Source organism: Salvia splendens, chromosome 13 (genome assembly GCF_004379255.2).
Source record: "Salvia splendens isolate huo1 chromosome 13, SspV2, whole genome shotgun sequence".
Taxonomy (NCBI): Eukaryota; Viridiplantae; Streptophyta; class Magnoliopsida; order Lamiales; family Lamiaceae; genus Salvia; species Salvia splendens.
Genome location: NC_056044.1, coordinates 7,734,421 through 7,755,245, shown reverse-complemented (window position 1 = coordinate 7,755,245; position 20,825 = coordinate 7,734,421). Strand labels below are relative to the sequence as shown.

General features: G+C 41.0%; 1 protein-coding gene across 2 annotated transcripts; it reads right to left on the bottom strand.

Annotated features, from left to right (window-relative positions):
* Positions 1-7,553: 7,553 nt before the first annotated feature.
* Positions 7,554-12,552, bottom strand: LOC121762934 (serine/threonine-protein kinase Nek2-like). 2 transcript variants are annotated; one of them, XM_042158960.1, is made up of 15 exons: positions 12,104-12,552; positions 11,222-11,410; positions 11,067-11,133; positions 10,576-10,641; positions 10,257-10,303; positions 10,121-10,166; positions 9,955-10,035; positions 9,829-9,871; positions 9,652-9,701; positions 9,477-9,558; positions 9,338-9,387; positions 9,095-9,168; positions 8,933-8,984; positions 8,396-8,851; positions 7,554-8,317 (listed from the first exon to the last, which is right to left on the bottom strand). In XM_042158960.1, the coding sequence occupies exons 2-15, from the start codon at positions 11,305-11,307 to the stop codon at positions 7,721-7,723; spliced, it is 1,797 nt and encodes a 598-aa protein (XP_042014894.1). In that variant the 5' UTR covers positions 11,308-11,410; positions 12,104-12,552; the 3' UTR covers positions 7,554-7,720. The 2 variants fall into 2 exon arrangements, with proteins under 2 accessions (XP_042014894.1, XP_042014895.1); XM_042158961.1 differs by lacking the exon at positions 12,104-12,552 and adding an exon at positions 11,518-12,033.
* Between the last annotated feature and the right edge of the window lie 8,273 nt (positions 12,553-20,825).

The window sequence follows — 20,825 nt, the reverse complement described above, 5'->3', positions numbered from 1 at the left end:
CTAGCCACATCACCCCTTATTATATAAAACAAATAATTGATAATCACACAAAATACAGAATTAAATATACGACACAGATACGAGAAAATTCAATAATATTATTTAAATTAAAAAATACAGTAAAAAATACATTAATTAAAAAAAATTACATTAAAAAAATACATTAATTTTAAAAAAATTACATTATTTAAAAAAAAGGACCTCCGCCTCACTCCTCGTCTCCGTCACCCCCCTCGCCACCGTCACCGTCGCCGCCGCCTCCGTATCCGCCGGAACCCCCCGGTGCCCCCCGGTCTTCAAATCCTCACGCATGTTCACGATCATTGCGTGAAGAAAACTCTTCTCCTCGGGGTCCGTCACCGTCCGCCATTCGGCTAACGTCTTGGCCATCTGAGCGCGCTTTTGTTGACGCGCGAAGAATTTGAGATCCTCTGTCGACTGGCCAAGGGGGGTGCCGACTGTAACTCCTGGGACCCCCCCCGGCACCCCCCCTCGCCTCTCGTTGCGCCGCCTTTGACCAACCGGGCGAGTTTGGCGAGCGAACGATGGCGGGGATGGGAGCTCCTCCGCATCCTCGTGGAGGTCGTGGAAACCACCGCTGCTGCCGTTGTAATCATCGGTATAATTCAGTCGTTGCTTCTTCGGCCAGCCAGAGTCGACACCTGCCCGGAACTTCTCGGAGTCGTTTAGTCCTCGTAGCAGTTCCAGTAAGTGAACTCCCTATACAACCCGGGCTGGGGAAGGCTTTCTCCGCTATCCTCCTGCAGTCATCCTCCGTTTGGCCACTGCTCTGCATGCGGAGGGCGTGGGCGTACAAGCCCAAAAATCGGGAGACCCCAGCCCTGATTCGGTCCCACCCCTTCCGGCACTCCACCCCGGTGCGCGGCCTCCCCTCCGGACAAAATCTCATGTAGGCTGCAGCAATTTTGGCCCACATGTTGACGATCCTCTGATTGTTCGAAGTCAGAGGATCATCACAGACACTCACTCATGCCTTGGAAAGCGCGACGTTCTCTGCGTCCGTCCACTTCCTCCGCACCAAGGGGTCGTCCTCAACCGACTGCGACGACTGGTCGACCCTCTTGTCCTTCCCCTTGCCCTTCTTCTTTGCGGGGCCCCGACCCCGCCCTACTCCCCCTGTTTGAACTGGAGTTTTCGGAACACCGAGAAGATCAAACCCCAACTCCTCTAAGGAGAAAGTCTCATATTGCGTGAACTGCGCCTCCGTTGGGGTCGATGTGTGCGAAGAATCAGTCGAAAAATTAAAACTGGGGCGATAGACGTCCCCCCCCCCGGCGTCCCATGCGTCGCCGATACCCTCCCCCCGGCATCATCTGCATCCCGGGACCCCACCCCGGCATAGCCGGTAAACCCCCCGGCATACTCCCCCCGGGTGTCATCCCGGGCATCATCTGCTGCCACGGGCACATGTTGTAGTACCCGGGCATTGGACCCCATCCACCTCCCACGGGTACCGGGGAGTTTGAGACCCGCTCGTCACTGGAGTACCTTCGTTGTTGTTCTCCATTTCCCGTTGTTGATCTTGTACAGAAATTAAGATAGAGAGAGTACTCGTTAAAACAAATGGTGCTAATGAAAATGACTTGCAAATTGCGTATATATAGTGTTTCGAAAATTTTTAAAAAAATTAAATTAAATTCGCTCGCCGGTCCTAAGCCTGCAATGGCGGCGAGCGGACCGGCGAGCGCTTGCGAATCGGCCAGCGCTAGCCGATTTTTTCGCCGAAATGGCGCTCGCCGGTTCCAATGGTTCGGGGAGCGCCGAAAATCGGCTAACCGGCCCACTCACCACCATTAGAGATGCTCTAAGTGATTGCCCAACAAAATTCAGATTCTTATTAGATTTTGAATATCGAAAGACCAAATATGTGCTCTCACTTACCTTAATTTAAAAGAATAAATAATCCTAATTTTTGCCGAACTTGCACCACTGACCCATGATAAAATAAAATAGCACCAGAGGGGTATATAATCACAAATGAGATTTTTTTAGTCGTTTTTCAATTGAAAATGCTCAAATAGCTTAAAGGGTATTTTTGTCGGATCCTCTTGAAGCTTGCACACCTCTCTACAAATTGACAGACATGCTATTGACCTTTACAGACTTATAATTTACCTGCACACCCTTGTCTATTCAATGGTTTAAGGGTCATATTTCAAATGATGCTAAGTGATAAGTTATGTGAATTTATCTTTATCTCTCCTATTTTTCTATTCATTTCATTTCTCTCATTTTAGGTACATGCACCGTCGTGTTATTATTATTTAGAGCATGCGCAGCGGTGGCGTCCGTCGCCACCGCCGTCCGCGCCGCTGGCACGGACGCCATCCGCCGTCGCTGCGCTCGCGCCGCTGGCACGGCGCTGCTCGATGTATCGAGCACGTCCGTGCCAGCGGACGCACACGTGGCACGCTCCAATTCGTTAACGGCATAGCCGTTGTGTTTAAACATTTTTAATTTTTATTTTTTTAAAAATCGGTTTTTTATTAAAAAAACGATAAAAAAAAATTTCACTTCCCCAAAAAAATATATCCGTTTATAACCGTTTTTTACACCTTTTTAAATTTTTTTTTCATTTTTTTACCCCAAAAATACACACTTTCATCTATAAATACCCCCAATTTCACCCCAAAAATTCACATCAAACTACACAACTCTCATCATCATTCTCCAATATTCATTCTCATCTCCATTCTCTCATATCCATTTTCATCTTCATTCTCTCATACCCTAGAACATCACTATGTCCGGCCAAGACGATAACATCCTCCTCTAGCGGCTCCTCCAAACGATCAAGGTCGGTAGCCCTATCCGACTTCGGCTCGGAAGAAGTGGTTAGCCAACTCGCCGGAGCTAACTTGGGTAGCCCCGACGCCGGACCGAGCGGTTCCCAACGCCGCCCCCAAGGAAGGAAGAAGGCGGCGGCCAACCGTCGTCGCGGCTCGACTCCCGAAGCCACTCCCGAAGCCGCTCCCGCTCCCTATGTGCCACCTCTACCCCCGAACAACTCGCTGTGGATGCTCTTAAGCCAACTCAATATGGCCGATAGGTCATCTATGACCCCCACGCAACTTGAAACACACAAGACCATGATAAAAGGTCTCCAAAAACAATTGAGGTTGATCCCGCCGGATGCGTAGTCTTATTAGGAGTTTAATTATGTAATTTTTAATTTTTAGGATTTTAATTATGTAATTTTTAATTTTAAGGAGTTTAATTATGTAATTTTTAATTTTTAGGATTTTAATTATGTATTTTTTAATTTTATTTGTAATTTGTAATATTTATTGTGGTTTTTAAATGGATTTTAATATTATGGAAATGTTTTTGTTTAATTGAATTTTATATTAATTGTGCTCGTCCTTGCGGAAGAGCACAGTTATGGGTGTTGTGCTCTTGCCAGAGAGCAGGCATGAATAGTACCGCCCGGGCCCACAACCGTGCCGCTGGCAAGAGCACGGTTGTGGATGCTCTTATATCCCTGGAGAGTGGAGCATATTATAAGCTGTATCGCATTTGTGTTAAAATGATATATGTACTAATTATTTAATATTATTTTAATTTTAAAATTTCATTTTTTACGAAGTAAGAACAAACAGAACTAGACTCGCGATTTGATTAAAAAAATCATGGATATTGTAATTTGATTTTAAAAAAATGTTAATTAACCGTAACGTAATCCTGCCCTCACTTGCATATTACACAAGTCCATCTAAATTTTAATATGAACTTAATATAGTAAGTTTTCTTTTGAGTTGATTAATTAGGTTCTATTAGTTTCATACATAACATAAATTTATCTTTATAACATTAATTATATTATATATCAGCAGTTGCATATCGTTTTTTTTGCAATTAACATGTCCTTATTGTTATAATATTATCTTAACAAAGTCAATTAATATTAAAAGGGTCTGTATATATAAAGAATAAAAATAATGACTAAGCTGCAGAAGTTAAACAGAAAAATATTTGTTTAAGTATTTAAAGACTGAGATCAACTAGCTAGTTTAAGGACTTACATTCCTGAATTAGTATCCAACTCAAACTAGCCAAAATATCTCCTAATCTCCGCCTACACACTTAAATTGATCAAGAATATCAAATGAATGTAATATACTCCTATTATTTAATTTTCCAGTTTGATTTGGTTGATCAAATATTTTTGTCAATATAACAATAAAATATCTGCTATAATTTGGCTGTTTGTTTTTTTTTTTTTATAATTTGGCATGTTTGTTGTAGTGAGCTTAATTATCTTAACTCGGCATGTCATATGTAGTACAACATGATAGTATAAAATAATAATTAATAAAAACAATATCAATAATAATTATATTAAATAAATAAACTATTTTGATAATTGTGAAATGGAGTGAAGTGGAGTGAAAAAGCTAGAGTGGAAAATGGAGGGAATACTTTTAATTTGGTAAAATAACGATGCAAGTACTACTAATGTGGCGTGTAGGAGACGAATGGTTGCTGGCTTGTTGCATTGTTCCTCGAATAGGGGAACACCAACTTTAACAAATCATCGCTTCTTGTGTCAGGTTGCATGCAGGGCGATATCATCAAGTTAGGGTAATTTGACAAAAATGCTCTTTTAGGGGCTGAGAGTGTTAGGCCATCCACAACGCTGTTCCTATACCGTTCCTTAAACCACTATTTGAGGGCCCCACTGTACTTTTTTACTCCATTCCTTAACTAAGGAACGGAACCTGCAACCCTCCGTTCCTTAACCGTTCCTTAACCGTTCCTTAAATTACTATTCATTCTATTTCAATTTTTATTTTTATTTCCAACTAAATTAAATTAAATAAACACACTTTATTAAAAAACAAACATACTTTATTAAAAAACAAACATACTTCATTAAAAAACACACAATATTAAAAAAAATTACAACTTAAACGTGGGAAAATAAAAAAACTACTCCGCCGGCGAATCATCCTCCGGAGGCGGTCGAGGTTTAGGGGGAGGGGGAAGACCAAGTAGTCCTGCCATATGCATAATTCCGTTCCACCAGGCCGTGTATTGGGCGTACGAGAAGCGGGAAGTGTCCGCCATTGTGGCGGTTATGTACGCCACCATAAGTGTGTTCGAGCCTCCTTGTGAGCCCGATCCCGAGGCCGACTGGCTTGATTCTCCTCGGCTCTTCCTCGCTCTAGCCGCTTTCGCCGCCTTCGTCCCTTGCGGACGACGGCGCCCACGGCTAGATCCCTCGTACTCGGCGGCCGTAACCCCAACCTCCTGCGTGCCACGATCACTGGGCGCATCGGTGTCACCAGACGAGTACTGGCCGCTCGTCGTGTGCTTCGTCCGCTTTGAGGTTGATCCCGAGCTGGAGCGGACACCACCGGCCCACCTTTCCTCGTCCTTGACGAGCTGCCAAATATCAACATATTTGAACTGTACACCGGTGTCCTGGTGGAAGGCGCGCATAGCCGCCCTCAGTATGTCGGCGCCCGAAGCTCCGCTTTGGTAGTGCGCCGCTTCGGTGGAGTAGATCCCGCAGAATTTTTTGACCTGTAAATCGACTCGGCCAAAGTGAGCACGAAGCATTGTATATTTGCGCTTCCGGGCCCCTTTCGGCTTAGTCTCGTGGTAGACATCACGGACCTTTTCCCAGAAGCACTTGGCGGCTTGTTGGTTGCCGACGATGGGATCATATGAGACGGTGAGCCAGGCGGTGTACACCGCCTTTGTTTCTTCGTTGGTGTAGGGATGCCGGCCCAGATCCTCCGGCTCCTCCTCCTCATCCTCCTCGGGTGCCTCAGACGCAGCCCTGTAGCTTCCACCGCCTCGGCCTCCTCCCTGAGTGGTTTCAACGGGGATATCCTCCCGAATCTGGGACAAACCCTGGGAAAGCCGCGAGCCGGAGCCTCGAGCGTAGGCATCCACATCGAAAGTGGGTGGTTGGTACCCACCCGGCGTCGCCGACCCCTGCGTGCCCGGCGTCGATGACCCAGAACCACCAAGTGTGTTGTACATGGTCTCCCAATCGCCGAACGCGTTGAGATCCCACCCTCCGGCGCCGCCACCACCGTAATTGCCGTCGCCGGACATTTTTTGAAGAGATAGAATATGAAAATTGGAGAGAAATTGATGTTGATGTAGGAAGAATAGATGTGTAGTTGTGTATAAAATGAATGAATTAGGTGTATTTATAGAATAAGAAAATAAAAATAAAAATTAAAAAAATTAAGAAAAAGTTAAAAAAAACGGTAATGTTACCGTTTAAAAAAAATTTTTTTTTAAAAAATTCGATTTTTATATAAAAAAAAATAATTATTGCGTCATTGCTGACGTGTCCCACTCGCGGGCCGGCGAGTGGGAAGCACGCACGCACGGGGATCGGCCACGTCGCCCAGGCGCGTGGCGGCTTGTTCCGTGCCGCGTTACGTGCCGTCGGCACCCGGCACGGAATGGGAACGAGACGGGAGCGGAATGCAGCGCCGCAACGCGTTCCGCGGCGAAACCGTTCCGGCGGAACGGCACGCGGAACGGTTTCGGCACGCGTTGCGGGTGCTCTTATGGTCCGAAAAAACCTCATTTGTGATTATATATTTTGTTAGGCACCTCTGGTGCTATTTTTTTTGTTATGAGTCACTGGTGCAAGAAGTGCAACCGTTAGGGTTATTTGGTGCAGTTTACTCTAATTTAAATCCATAGTACTCTCTTCCTCCAATAAATATAAGTCTCATTTTGCTTAGCACACAAAAAATAGTCCAATTTCTAAAAATGCAAAAAAAATCTCATATTTTATTCACTTTTTTTGGTTTTTCTCATACTTTATCTAATTTTTCTCTCTTTCTCTTATATTTTACTAATTTTTTTATCTCTCTCTTACTTTATCAATTTCTCATTAAAACACTTGCCGTCTATAATTTTTTGTGGACGGAGGGAGTATTTGAATTCATTCTTTTTGTAAATGTCTTGTTAAATAGAGATTTTACTCTAAATTCGACACAACAAAAATACTTACTCCCTATCAATCCATTTTTTGTCTGGATTCAGATTTTTGGATCACTTCAAATCAGTAAAAAATCCTATTTACCCTACATGTTTTGGATTCAAATTTTGAGATTTGGATTTTCGGATCACTTCAAATTAGGCAAAAATCCGAACCAATATCCAACAATCACCCTAATCATCTCCAATGTTACACTAAACTTTAAAATGAGATAGTTAATTAGCTCTAATAGCACTTCAAAACCAATTCCATTGTTTGTTCTTGAGCGAAAAATACTTTATCTTTAGATTTACACAAAGCTAAAACCAAAAACTTTTTCAAAAATTGTGAATAAAAACATAATATAGAAAATATCTTTCCTAAAATTTACTCGCTCACAAATGAGTATGACCTCATTTTAGGCAACACAAGATTTTTAGTGTTATGTTGTATATTGAGTTGAGAGAGAACTAAGTAAAAAAAATTAAATAGAGATAAAATGTGTTTCTATTTTTTATAATGTGAATAAAGTGGGTCGATCTTAGTATATTTTGTGAGTATATTTTTTAAATCATACGGATGGGTAAAATATTAGTACTATGATTAAGAAACAGAAAGATGAAGACAAGTTGTTACATAATAGTATGTGCTCTCTACTCTAGTTTTTCGTTCCCCATGAAGACGTTCATATGATAACGCTGGTTCCTACCTGCCTGCCGTTAGTTGTTAATCTCATATGGGTTTTCATCACGCTGCGTTCTCCTTGAAGCTCTTGGTCAGCCATATCGCCGTCTCGCGTGGCGACACCTTCTCCTCCCCGAACGGCTTCAGCAGGACTTGTAGCTCCTCCAACCTTTCTTGCTGCAACAGCGTTGCGCTGAACTCGAGCAGACCCTCCAGGGCTTCTGCACGCTGCTGGTACGACGTCGTGTCAAACCTCCTCTGCCGAGAATCCGCCGACGAGCCGCCGACTGGGTTGTGTTCGGAGCACTCACTCCCGTTGTACTGCGGGCATTGAGTGGAGAGTGACCTAACAAAGGTTCTGTCGAGAATCTGGACCGTGCACTTGTCTTTCGTGATGGAACGGCCACTACTGTATGGCGGGGTGTACGAGCACTGAGCAGAGGAGAATGAGCTCCGGCGGCTTCTTGGCAGCGGAGACTCATCCGCAGACGCCAACGGAAAGTCGACCATCTTGCTAATTCGCGGAGCGTTGACGGAGACATCCAGGGAATCCACACTACCAAGTAGACCGACGCTAGGTTTAGCTCGTGTAGACAGCGGAAGAGACTCTCTGCGTGCTGGTCGGGACAGTTTTCTCGCTGGAGTATGCGACACTGGAAGCTGCATATATGTCAAGAAATGAATCAATCACACAACTATCTGAAACTAGATCGTGCTAAAAAGTGAATTCACACAAACCAATTCACGAGTAGAGCCAGGGTTCGACATTCTTGATGGGGTCATAGACTGCCCTCTATGATTCAAAGAAGCCTTTGCAGAAGTCGTTCTCGAAGTTTTGATAGTACTGAACTTGGTGGAGTTCGCCAACTTCTGCACTCCAATATCATCACCCACACTACCAATCGAAAGGTCGGACAGTTTATCATTCAAATGGCTGAACGTTTTTTGTGCTCTTCTCGAAGAGCAAGGACTGTCGAGTTCATTTCCAGATATGCTAGGATTCAACGCCCTATTGTTTCCAAATGACAGCCTTTTCTCTCGTTTGACAGCATCAGCTTCAACGAATCTCGTTTTCTTGACAAAATTGGCATCAGAGGGCACAGCTGGAAAAGTATGCCTCCTAGGGTTGTTCATCTTGAGATGGATATCGAGGATATATGGCCGGAGATGTGGATGTCGGAGCAAATCTGCAGCCTGCACAAGGAAATCAGATACCCATGTCTTAATATTCTTGCACGTTATAGCCAGAAGAAAAAGCATAGAATTGGAACGTACACTTGGTCTCAGCTCTGGATTTTTCCGAAGCATACTCTTGATTAGCCCACGGCTGGAGGAAAGGGAGACGGCAAAACATGCAAGTTAGAGAAAACAACGTCTTGTCGAGAAATTGTGGTATTAGAAAACCCGGTATGAATATATTTGAGTTAACAGACTTACAATGGGCCGGTATACATGGTTGGAAGCGGAGAAACGATTGATTTATTAATCTTGTGGATGAGACCTTGTATATCCTGTTCATGAAGGTGGCATTCGAGCCATTCTAGTTATTGAATGCAATACAAATCTAATAAAGATGATAACATAGACAATCTAGTTAATTGCTGACTATCCATCAAATATTTGCATAAATTCGAATTTTATCGATGATAACATGTTTAGATATAGCAGAATTTGACTTACAAAGGCTTTAAATGCAGGCTTGTGAGCAGCCATTTCATAGAGGCAGCACCCTGAAAAAATGTTAAAATTCGTAACTTTCAAGAAAATAAACCCAAACAATGTAGCAAGTTTGAAAGCTGCGAGATCTCAAGGAAGTTACCCAAGGACCAGATATCCGATTTGGAACCATAAGGTATATCAGCAAGAAGCTCGGGGCACATATAACTAGGCGTTCCCACTACCTGCAATTGGATAGCATAAATATAATTTAGACATATGAACAAGGGAGATCATGAAGAAATCTGAATCTGTGTCTGCATCGTCGTTATACTCACAGAGGAAGCTAGATCATCAGAAATCAATACTTTAGCAAGACCGAAATCCCCTGAAACATTACAATAGAATAACATATTTTAAAATGGAAAAGAAAAACAGATGACTTTTTGTAGTATTAAAAAGTTTCACAACGGCATCAAAAGTAGCAGTGACAACGAATGATTATAGTTAGTTACCTAAACGTATGTCTTGATCTTTGGTCAGAAATATATTCGAGCACTGAGAAGAAATGGATGAAGCCTTTTAATATGTGTTATTCTGTTTCTTGTATCTAAATATGTTAAATGATGGGTAATTTATACCTTGACATCACGATGAAGAATGTGGTTGCAGTGCAAGTAATCCAGTGCCATTAACAGTTGAACCAACCATTTGCAAAGCTTCTGCTCGTAATTCAATGAATAGATGTAATTATTAACACTTAAGCTTGGTGAAAATACTAAAGAACAGAAGGAGATTTTGTCAAACCTCCTCAGGAAAATGAATTCCATTTCTCTTTTTAATGGCTTCGGCCCTAATATATCATTAAAGGCAACAGGATCAGAGATGCACAAAATAAGGTATGATAATATCTGCAAATACAATTTTAGAATTAGCAACTTACACGTCTCCTCCCTCACAGTATCCAATCACGATGCAAACATAACAACCCTGAAAATAACAGAAATCTTAGACTGCAAGTGGATGATATAATGAAAAAATCTTGAGCAAGAAAAAGGTAAGTAAACATTGTAGCAAACACTAATTATTTTTAGTACTTGTTACTAAGCCTAATCATGGTCGCCCAAAACTTATTCTAACTTCAAATTCCATGTTAACTCCAACAATAGCACATGTTCTGAGATTGTACATTTTTATGTAAATAAATAAGCAGGAAAATAATTAATTTCATTTCATCTGTTAGTTTGATATGACTCACATACCCTTTCCACCCAGGAATCTTTGTACTCCACAATAAATGGATTTTTTACTTTTGAAATGAGCTCCATCTGCACAAGAAAAAATGTTATCGAAACCATAACTAAATGAAATCAGGCAAGTGATAAGCAAACATACATATATATTCTCTTACTTAGATACAAAAACTCCAAATGAAACAATTTCTTTTCCATTTCAAAAGTGTTTCTCCACAGTCCATATGACCACAAAATTATATACAAGCAACCGTTTCATAAGTTAGGGAAGTGCTTCACCACATCTCAATATCTCATACAATTCAGACTTTTTAGCAGTCGTCGTCAACTCCATATCATATTCACAAAATCCAATATATATTTCCCACTTTTGAATCACTAAAACATATCTCATGTTCATTATCACTAAGTAACCCGAAATTTGAAGTTTTCATAATCAAATGATGAAACAGTGTCTCCAAATTCAGAAGGTATTTCAGAAAATTCAAACAAAGCATCACCTCCTGGTGGGCAGATCTGCGGGTACGATCAGTCTGTCTAGCAAGGCGGATTTTCTTCAGAACATACCTTTGAAAGAAACACATGGAAATCAACAAAAAGAGAGGCATAAATCTCCAATTAAAGTAACAAAAATCTATTTACAATGTCCCCTTACTTCTTCTTCTCTTGTCTATGCCTAACAAGCAGCGCAGAGCCAAAGGACCCTTTACCAATCTGCTCCAATATATCATAGTTCTCCATGTTACACAGTTGCAAGCGACGGCTTTAGTCTATGATCTCTCCGAAAATAACATCACAGGACGCACCACCTTCGAGTATCACAAAATCAAGCTAACAAAGAAAGCTGCCAAATGCAGAAAATTCGAAACATCAAGTTCCCGATAGTGTGGTTCGTCGTTAGTTGCAAGAAATAGTATGGCACACAACATACAGATCTAGTTAAGAGCGCACCTAAAACATTTGCCAAAACAGCAGCAGAACTTAGATGACTAAGAAAACAATAAACCACAACCGACAATGACATTTACCACTCTCTTCCAATAACTGAAAATTGTAAGCCCCAACAGAGATATAAAAGAAAAGCAAGTAGGAAACATACCCATTTGAGATATAGTTAACATTTTCTCAAAAACACTCGATACATAAAAGGGGCCAAGTAAAGGTAAATTAAATGCAATTTATTTGCTTTGAGCAAAACAAGGAGTAGTATCATACGATGAAACCCGCTCTTTGATTCAAGAAAAACCAGTCAGCATGACTATTTTCCTACATATTTGGGGCTAACAAAATTATTCAATACGAGGTCGAAAATTTCACTAACCGGAAGCAGAAAAAACACTTAATACATAATTTGTTTGGTTACATTCGCACTGCATTTTTCAGCATCAAAGCAAAAACTCAATAAACCCAGGAGGGTTTTGCAAAATTGGGCGAATTCAAAGTAGGAAGTGAAAGCTCATAACAAAAGACAGATGAAATCACAACAATGAATCGGTGAGATTAGAAGAGAAGAAGTTTTTAAATTATAAAATCGTACCTGAAATCGAGAGCGGGCAGATAAAACGCAGATCTTTAAACCCAATCACGATGAGTGAATTTAGGAGCATGTGAGGATGATAAACATAATAAGACAGGTCAACCAGCAAACAAGTTGAATATTTTACTCCATATTTTATCTAAAAATAAATAGTGACAAAAAAATTTAAAAAAAAAAAAAGAGAAGAAAAACCGAGAATGAGCGGCAAAAGCAGATAAAACCAATGAGCCCCACAGACAGAAAGAGGAAAGGGATTTTCAAACTTGAAAATGTGATTCCCGGAAGAAAGAAAAGGAAATGCTAACCACTTCTTTTCTTCTTTACGCAGAACAGAAGAAGAGAAGGGTGAAGAAATGTCAGAGATTTCAGTCTGTATGTGAAATTATCTTTTCGATGGTCGAGCATCGGTTCAACCTTAATAAATCTGTCAATTAATGTAGCATTGAATCGGAGTTTATGGATGAACACTCAGTCACACCTCGTGAGTAGTTGTTATTAATGGAATGGATAGAGTCAGCAAAATATTGTAAAATGCGTGGGGGAATTTCCTTGAGATTCTTTGAAAAGGACAGGAGAGCTGTACTAGGTGATGGTGGTGGGGCACTCAATTTTCAATTTTTCATCATTTTATTTTTATATTTTAAAAAATTTACTGACCATGTCCTATTATAAACGAGGCGTTTTTTTTCAATCTTGTGATAATAAATAGTTAGAGCATTCACATTTATACTCTTTCGCAATAGCATGCAAGTAGGCCTGAACCCACTTTTACTCTCTGTTCTTTGGAAAGAGCACAACACTCACATTCATGCTCATTCGCAAGAGCATGCTCAAGGGTCCCACCATTCCTATTATTCAATTTAGATAAAAATATTTTCACAATATAAAAATGCATTAAAAAGACCCGAAATACTATTACAAATTACTAAAAAATAAAAATTACATAATTAAAATTCTAAAAAATTAAAAATTAAATTCATAAAATTAAAAAAACTCACTAGCCGTGGCCGAATTTCGCCCAAATGTGTTAGATTAGGTCTTCTTGTAGCTCAATGTGGGTTTTGGTATATCGTATTGTGTGTCTTGTTTCGATCCCCTCGCGCAACATCGTATGCACACCTCGGCGTGGGGGAGACATTGCGGTTGAGCTTCCGGCTTCATCCTCGTCGTTAAAGTTAGCCGCCCTCGGTCCTTCTTCAGCTATAATCATGTTGTGCAAGATAATACACGTTTACATGATGTCGGCAATATTCTTTGTGTACCACAGCCGACCCAGGGTGTTCACAATGTTGAATCGGACTTGAAGGATCCCAAAAGCTCTTTCGACGTCTTTCTGAGCAGCCTCTTGACGTTGCGAATAAAGAACCTGTTTCGGTTCTTGCGGATTGTTGAGCATCTTCACGAAAGTCGGCCACCTTGGGTAGATACCATAGGCGAGATAGTACCACATGTGGTATGGATTTTTGTTGACGGTGAAGTCGATCACCGGTGCTACACCATTCAAAACATCATTGAAGAGTGGTGAAGAATAGAGCACGTTCAAGTCGTTGTTGGCTCCGGGCAACACCGAAATATGCATGCCAAATCCATAGGCGGTAGTCGGTGACCGCTTCAAGGATAAGAGTTGGCTCGCCGCCTTTGTGGCCACTTAACGGTTGCCCCCTCTAAGCATTCGGGCAATTCTTCCACTTCCAATGCATGCAGTCAATGCTGCCAAGCATACCGGGAAATCCGTGGACTGTTTCATGAAGATGAAGCAACCGTTGACAATTTTCGGTGGTGGGTGCTCGAAGGAATTCCTCACCGAAAGCAGAACGAATGCCGACGCAAAAATTTTTGAGGCACAAGATTCCAGTTGACTCACCCACATGCAAATACTCGTCAAAGATGTCATCCGTTTGCCCAGTAGTAAGTTGTCGTAGGGCACAAGTACACTTCTGCAACACCGAGAGACTTTGCCGACCGATTGTGTCTCTACGTGATTGGAAGTATTCAACACGGGAGGACAATGTGTTGACAATACTCATAAACAACCGTTTTGACATGCAGAAACGGCGCCGGAAGTAATCTGCCGCAAACCGCGGCTCGTCGGAAAAATAATTGGCAACGAGCCTTTCGTGGGCTCCATCCCGGTCATGAGGGACGTAGCGGCGATTTGATCTCGTTGGTCGAGGAGGAGGGACAGGGGCAGCGACGGCGAGATAGGCTTCATAGGCAACACAATATTGTTGATAGTATTCTTGTTCTTCGCGCTCCGCTTCCGCAATGATATCGTTCATGTCCATTTTTGAATTTAGAGAGTGATTGAGAGAGAGAGGAAGATGTAGGTGATGAATTGAGAGATAATATGATGTGAAAAATGAATGGTGAATGTGATAAGGTTCCTTGTGAGGGAATCCTTCCATGTGCCCAAGAAATACCCAAACTAGTGTTTGATTCCAATTTTTAGTTAAGATAGACAAAGATAAGTTGAGCTAGCCACAAAAACTAGGCTCAAAATGGATTTTGATGGAGAGAAAAGAGGTGAGAAGAAAGTGTAAAGAGGGAGGAATCCTCTTTGGGAACCTATGACCTCCCTCAAAAAGATGAAGGCAATCCTAGGCTACTTTCACCCAAAGCAAATACTCCATTGGCTCCACATTCATGACTACACAACCATAAATGCATACCTATACTTGATCTAGTCTATTAAACATAAACCAAGCAACCTAACACATAGGAATTTGGATAAAAATCTCACAAGGGAGATGCTCTCAAAGGAGTCTTCATAATTTCATACATCAAAGTCTACAAATAAATGTCTCACAAATGGTATTTATAGCTAGGGTTGGAAACCCAAGAAGAGGGCCCAAAATAAGTGAAAAATTGGCCAAAACAGTGCCGACGCCCGACCGGGCGTTTAGAACACGGCAAATCGCCCGATCGGGCGAACTTTCTGCCTTAATTCTTAAAATCGGACAAAAACGCCCGACCGGGCGTTTTCAACATCTCAAAACGCCCGGTCGCGCTTTCTCCCTGGAGTCATCCGCTCTTCAGCACGCACTTTTCGTAAATTGGCCATAACTCTCTCACTGAACTCCGATCGAGGCGTGGAACATACTCACTCGACCCTCTTTCGAAGACGAAGACATCGGTTGCCTTGGAAGAGAATTTGGACGTCATTTGATTTGTCAGATCACAGCTTGAATCAGACCCCAGCTACATCTTAGCTCCTTGTCATGGCCTTTTCATCGTTCTTGGACCCCATCTACCCAAGGCTCATGGAGTACGAGTGACTCTTGAGGCTCGGAACTTGTGGTCGTATCAGAATGTGTGTATTTATAGATGATTTTGGGATTAAATAAATTTGAAAAAAATTCAAAAAAATTTCAAAAAAAACGGTTATATTTTTGGGAATCCGATTTTTTTTATTTTTAGTATTATTTTCGATTAAAAAAAAATATATCCAACTGAATTACCGTTGGCCAATGACATGCCGCCACGTCACCCTGCTCAGCGGCACGACGGTGCTCTTAGCATCGAGCAACGGCGAGAGCACGGCGAGCAGAGCTTTGCCGCGCCAGCGGCACAACGCCTGCTCGATTCTAAGAGCACCTATGCAGGTGCTCTAAGAATAGAGAGAAAATAAAGTAAGAGAGAGAATAATATAGAAGAAAGTCCTATATACATTATTCTCTTACTTACTTTACTTTATCTTCATTTTAACTATTTATTACTCCTCATTTTTGCAAAACAACATACGAATTGAATCGCCGTAATAGAAAGTGGGTTGAAAAATTTAGTGCATGTGGGTCCTATTTTTAAATATTAGTTTTATAATAAAATGTGAGTGAAAATGAGTTAATGGAATGTGTGATCCAATACTAAAAATGATAAAAGGAAAATGTGATAAATTTTTTGGAACAAATAAAAATAAAAATAAGTGACAGATAGATTATAAACTTAGAAAAATAATGAGTAAGAGTGATGTTGTCATTTACAACTACCCTTTTAATAAGAGATGTGAATCATTTTTTTTTCTTAGACCGAATATGAAAGTAATAGTCAATCGATTTGCTGGTGTAAATTTATCTCGATGCGTTGTAAATTTTCTATATTTAGAATTGAGGTGGACATTCCAAAATAGTATAGTAAACTTAGTCTTTTGTCTTTTTTTAACGAAAATAGTTTTCATTTGGAAATTAAGTTTAATAGAATTGGTCTAACAATAGAAAATGACTTAGTGATGTAGTGCATTTTCCATATCCATCTCCAATGCCAAATAAATAAAATAGAAAATAAATTCAATGAAAATCAAATTGTGCTAAACTATGAAACTGAATTTTATTTTTGACTATTATTTTGATTTTATTTGTTAAAATTAAGTAAATAATGATGGAACATTAGCCACGACATTAGAGCATCCACACCCGTGCTCTTGCCAGCGGCACGGTTGTGGGCCCGGCCCCACTTTTTCTGCCTGCTCTCTAGCAAGAGCACAACACCCACAGTTGTGCTCTTCCGCAAGGACGAGCACAATTAATTTAAAATTCAATTAAACAAAAACATTTCCATAATACTAAAATTCATTAAAAAACCACAATAAATATTACAAATTACAAATAAAATAAAAAAAAGACATAATTAAAATCCTAGAAATTAAAAATTACATAATTAAAATACTAAAAATTAAAAATTACATAATTAAACTCCTAAAAATTAAAAATTACATAATTATTGGCTAATATTACCCGAGGAAGACTACTCATCCGGCGGCACTAACCCCAATTGTTTTTGGAGACCCAATATCATGGTCTCGTGCGTTTGAAGTTGCGTGGGGGTCATAGTTGACCTACGAGTCATATTGAGTTGGTGTAAGAGCATCCACAGCGAGTTGTTCGGGGGTGGAGGTGGCACATAGGGAGCGGGTTCGGGAGCGGGGGCAGATGGAGTCGCGGCGCGACGGCGGTCGGCCGCCGCCTTCTTCCTTCCTTGCGGTCGGCGTCAGGGCTACCCAAGTTAGCTCCGGCGAGTTGGCTAGCCACTTCTTCGGAGCCGACGTCGGATAGGGATACCGACCATGACCGTTTGGAGGAGCCGCTAGAGGAGGATGTTACGCCTCCCATATACTTAGGGTGGAACCGCGTTTCCTGCCAAACGTTGAGGTACTTGAACGACTTGTCGTTCATGGATTGGTAGGTGCTCAGCGCGGCAGTGATGATGTCGACCTCGCTCCGACCGCTCCCGGCATTCCGCGTCTCCTGGAGGAAATAGCCATTGAACTTGCCAATTTCGTCATTGGCTCGGCCGATGCAATTGCGCACCATACTCTCGTTGCGCTCGATCGTTCCCGGCGGCCGGTTTGCATTGTACCGGCGAGAGACGCGCCACCAAAATTGATCGCCGGATTGGTTCGTGCCAACCGCCGCATCTTCAGAGATTTCGAAGTACGCCTTGAACAATTTATCCATCTCCGTCGGAGTGTACGGTGTCCGGACACTGCTACGAGTAGGAGCCAGCGGAGTTTGGGAGGGGCGGTCGGCCTAGGCTCCGGTGTCCACCCGTATCGCCCTTGCGAGGCACCTTGGTCGTCGATAGGGTATGGCCGGTAGCCACTCGGAACGACCGAATCTTGGGTTTGAGGAGGGGCCGAATATTCCGTTTCCGGACTAGGAAACGGTTGTCCGTCAAACCATTCGGGGTTCCAACCGTGAGATGGAGGGTGGTCATCGCCTTGCCCGGACATTGTTATGTTGTAGGGTATGAGAGAATGAAGATGAAAATGGATATGGGAGAATGAAGATGAGAATGGATATTGGAGAATGAAGATGAGAATTGTGTAGTTTGATGTGAATTTTTGGGTGTGAAAGTGAGGGTATTTATAGATGAAAGTGTGTATTTTTGGGGGAAAAAATAAAAAAAATTAAAAAGGTGTAAAAACGGTAATAAACGGATATATATTTTTTGGGAAGTGAATTTTTTTTAAATTTTTATCGGTTTTTTTAATTAAAAACCGATTTTAAATAAAAAAAACATTTAAAGGCAACGGCTATGCCGTTGCCCAATCGCCCAACGCCACGTGTCCTGCTCGCTGGAGCGGCGCGAGCGCAGCGGCGGCGAGACACCACCGTGCCAGCGGCGCTGACGGACGCCGGCTCTTCCGCCACCGTTGTGGATGCTCTTAAATTCACGGGGGAAGATCCCCTACTGTGGGGGAAAACAAAGCACAAGTTGTGTGTGCGTTCATCGAGCAACGCCGCGCCAGCGGCGGCGAGACACCACCGTGCCAGCGGCGCTGACGGACGCCGACTCTTCCGCCACCGTTGTGGATGCTCTTAAATTCACGGGGGAAGATCCCCTATTGGGGGGAAAACAAAGCACAAGTTGTTTGTGCTATAAAACGCACACATTTGTTTTTCAAACGACATGCAATTAGTTAGTACTCCCTACAGTTTCATTTTATACATTTACTACACTTCTCTTCTTATATTAATAATACTATAAATTCAATTAGTAAATGACTTAAGATTTAGATGGATAATGAAACATGAGATGAATAATGAAACAGATACTGAAAATAAAATACATACTATTGTATTACTTAATACTATATACTGAAAATAAAATACATAATACTTAATATGTTAATCATGAAAAAATAATCCAATAGAAATGTTGTACAGTAGTACTCCCTCCATCCCACAGTAAGAGTCACTCTTATTGTGGGCACGAGTTTTAAGAAATATAAAGAATAGTGAGTTGGAAAAGTTAGTGGAATAAGAGACCTACTTTTTTATATTGATTTTATAATAAAATGTGAGTTAAATGAATTAGTGGAATGTGAGACCTACTTACTATTTATGGTAAAAATGAAGTGTGTTTTTTATTGTGGGACGGACCAATATGACAAAGTGTGATTCTTATTATGGAACGGAGAGAGTAGTAATTAACAATGTAAAAATCAAATACTATGAATACAACCATAAAAAAGTTATGATAAAATAATCCTACAAAAATATTAATCATCAACGTAAAATTCAAATATGAAATATAACAAAGATAATTGTCGACAAAAAAATATGCAATAGCATTTTTTAGTATATCAAGAAATACGTATTAATATGCTTCTTATCTTTATTTTGGTTATAGTTAATTGACTTTAACATTTTTAATTAATATTTCTATTGGACTATTTTGTCTTGATTAATACTTAAAACTATATAGGAGTATATTAATATTTAATATTAGAAGAGAAGTGTAGTAAATGAATAAAATGAAATTGTAGTAGTATATACTAATTGCATGTCGTTTGAAGAACAAATGTGTGCATTTTATAGCACAAGCATCTTGTGCTGTGTTTTCCCCATAGTAGGGGATCCTCCTCCAAATTCACGTCATTAAATCAAATTATGCTATAGTCAAAATCTTATGAAATGAATTTTATTTTACAAATATTTTAGTTTGATTTCAAATATTTTGTTTGTTAAATCTTATAGTCCCGGTATATGTACTCCCTCCACCCACAAAAATATATGTATTTGAAATGACATGGAAATTAAAGTACAATCGGTAAAGTAAGAGAGACGATGTAAATGGTAGTTAAAGTAGTGTCAGTTAGTGTTGCCCACGGTTCAAAAACCGGCGGTTCCGGTTCGGAACCGCCGGTTCCGGTTTTGTCGAAGGTGGAACCGGAACCGAACCGTGAGGCTATTTCACGGTTCCGGTTCCGGTTCGGAACCGCCGGTTTTTCCGGCGATTTAGGCGGTTCCGGTTCGAAACCAGCGGTTTCGCGGTTCGGTTTTTTTTTTTTTTTTTTTTATTTGAAATTTGGATTTATATAACAAATTGGAACAAGACAATGTATAATTCAAATAGAAATACGGCGAATAAGGAGAAAATGATATCAATTTTATTGAGTTTGAGTTGTAACGGACAACGATACATTACAATTTACAATACATATACATAATACATCTACAAGACTACAACTACAAGTATACAAGTATACAACATATAACAATGTAATATAATTTACATTGAAAAAAACATGAAATGAGGGGGAAAAAATTGAAAATGGCTTGAGCTCAACTTAAACTTTCAAAGTTAAACTTTTCAAATTTAAGTTGAGTTGCCTACGTATCCACAATTTTATTGAGGAATCAAAATCCACGTAGTTCTCGGGATGATGACATATTGCTATGTAGAAATGTAGAAATATGGAATAATATATATTTTTTTGTTTTAGCAATTGAGAAAGAAAGACAACTTATAGAACTACGGGAACAAGTATAAGTGTATAACAATGCGTAATAAGAGTAGCGCTTGCGTAATTAAATGGAAGCACGATAGCACAAATGAGAAATTGGAGACAAAGAGAGAGAATTGGAGATTGAAGAGAGAAACTCTTATGGAAGAATTCGAATTTGAAAAAAAAATTTGAATATTCAGAAAACCGCCGGAACCGCCGGTTTCCGGGCAAAACCGCCGGTTTTCACGGTTAACTGCCGGTTAACCGCCAAAAAAACCGCTGAAACCGGCCGGTTTTGCAGCTGAAAAGCTGCCGCCGTCGGCCCCATCCCCGATGCCTTGATATACGCGCCCGAACCGGCGGTTTCGCCGGTTAACCGCCGGTTCCGAACCGTCCCGAACCGCCGGTTCGGTGACGGTTCCGGTTCGGAATATCTTGAACCTGAACCGGACCGCGACCCGAATTGCGACGGTTCCGGTTCGGGAAAATTGCCAC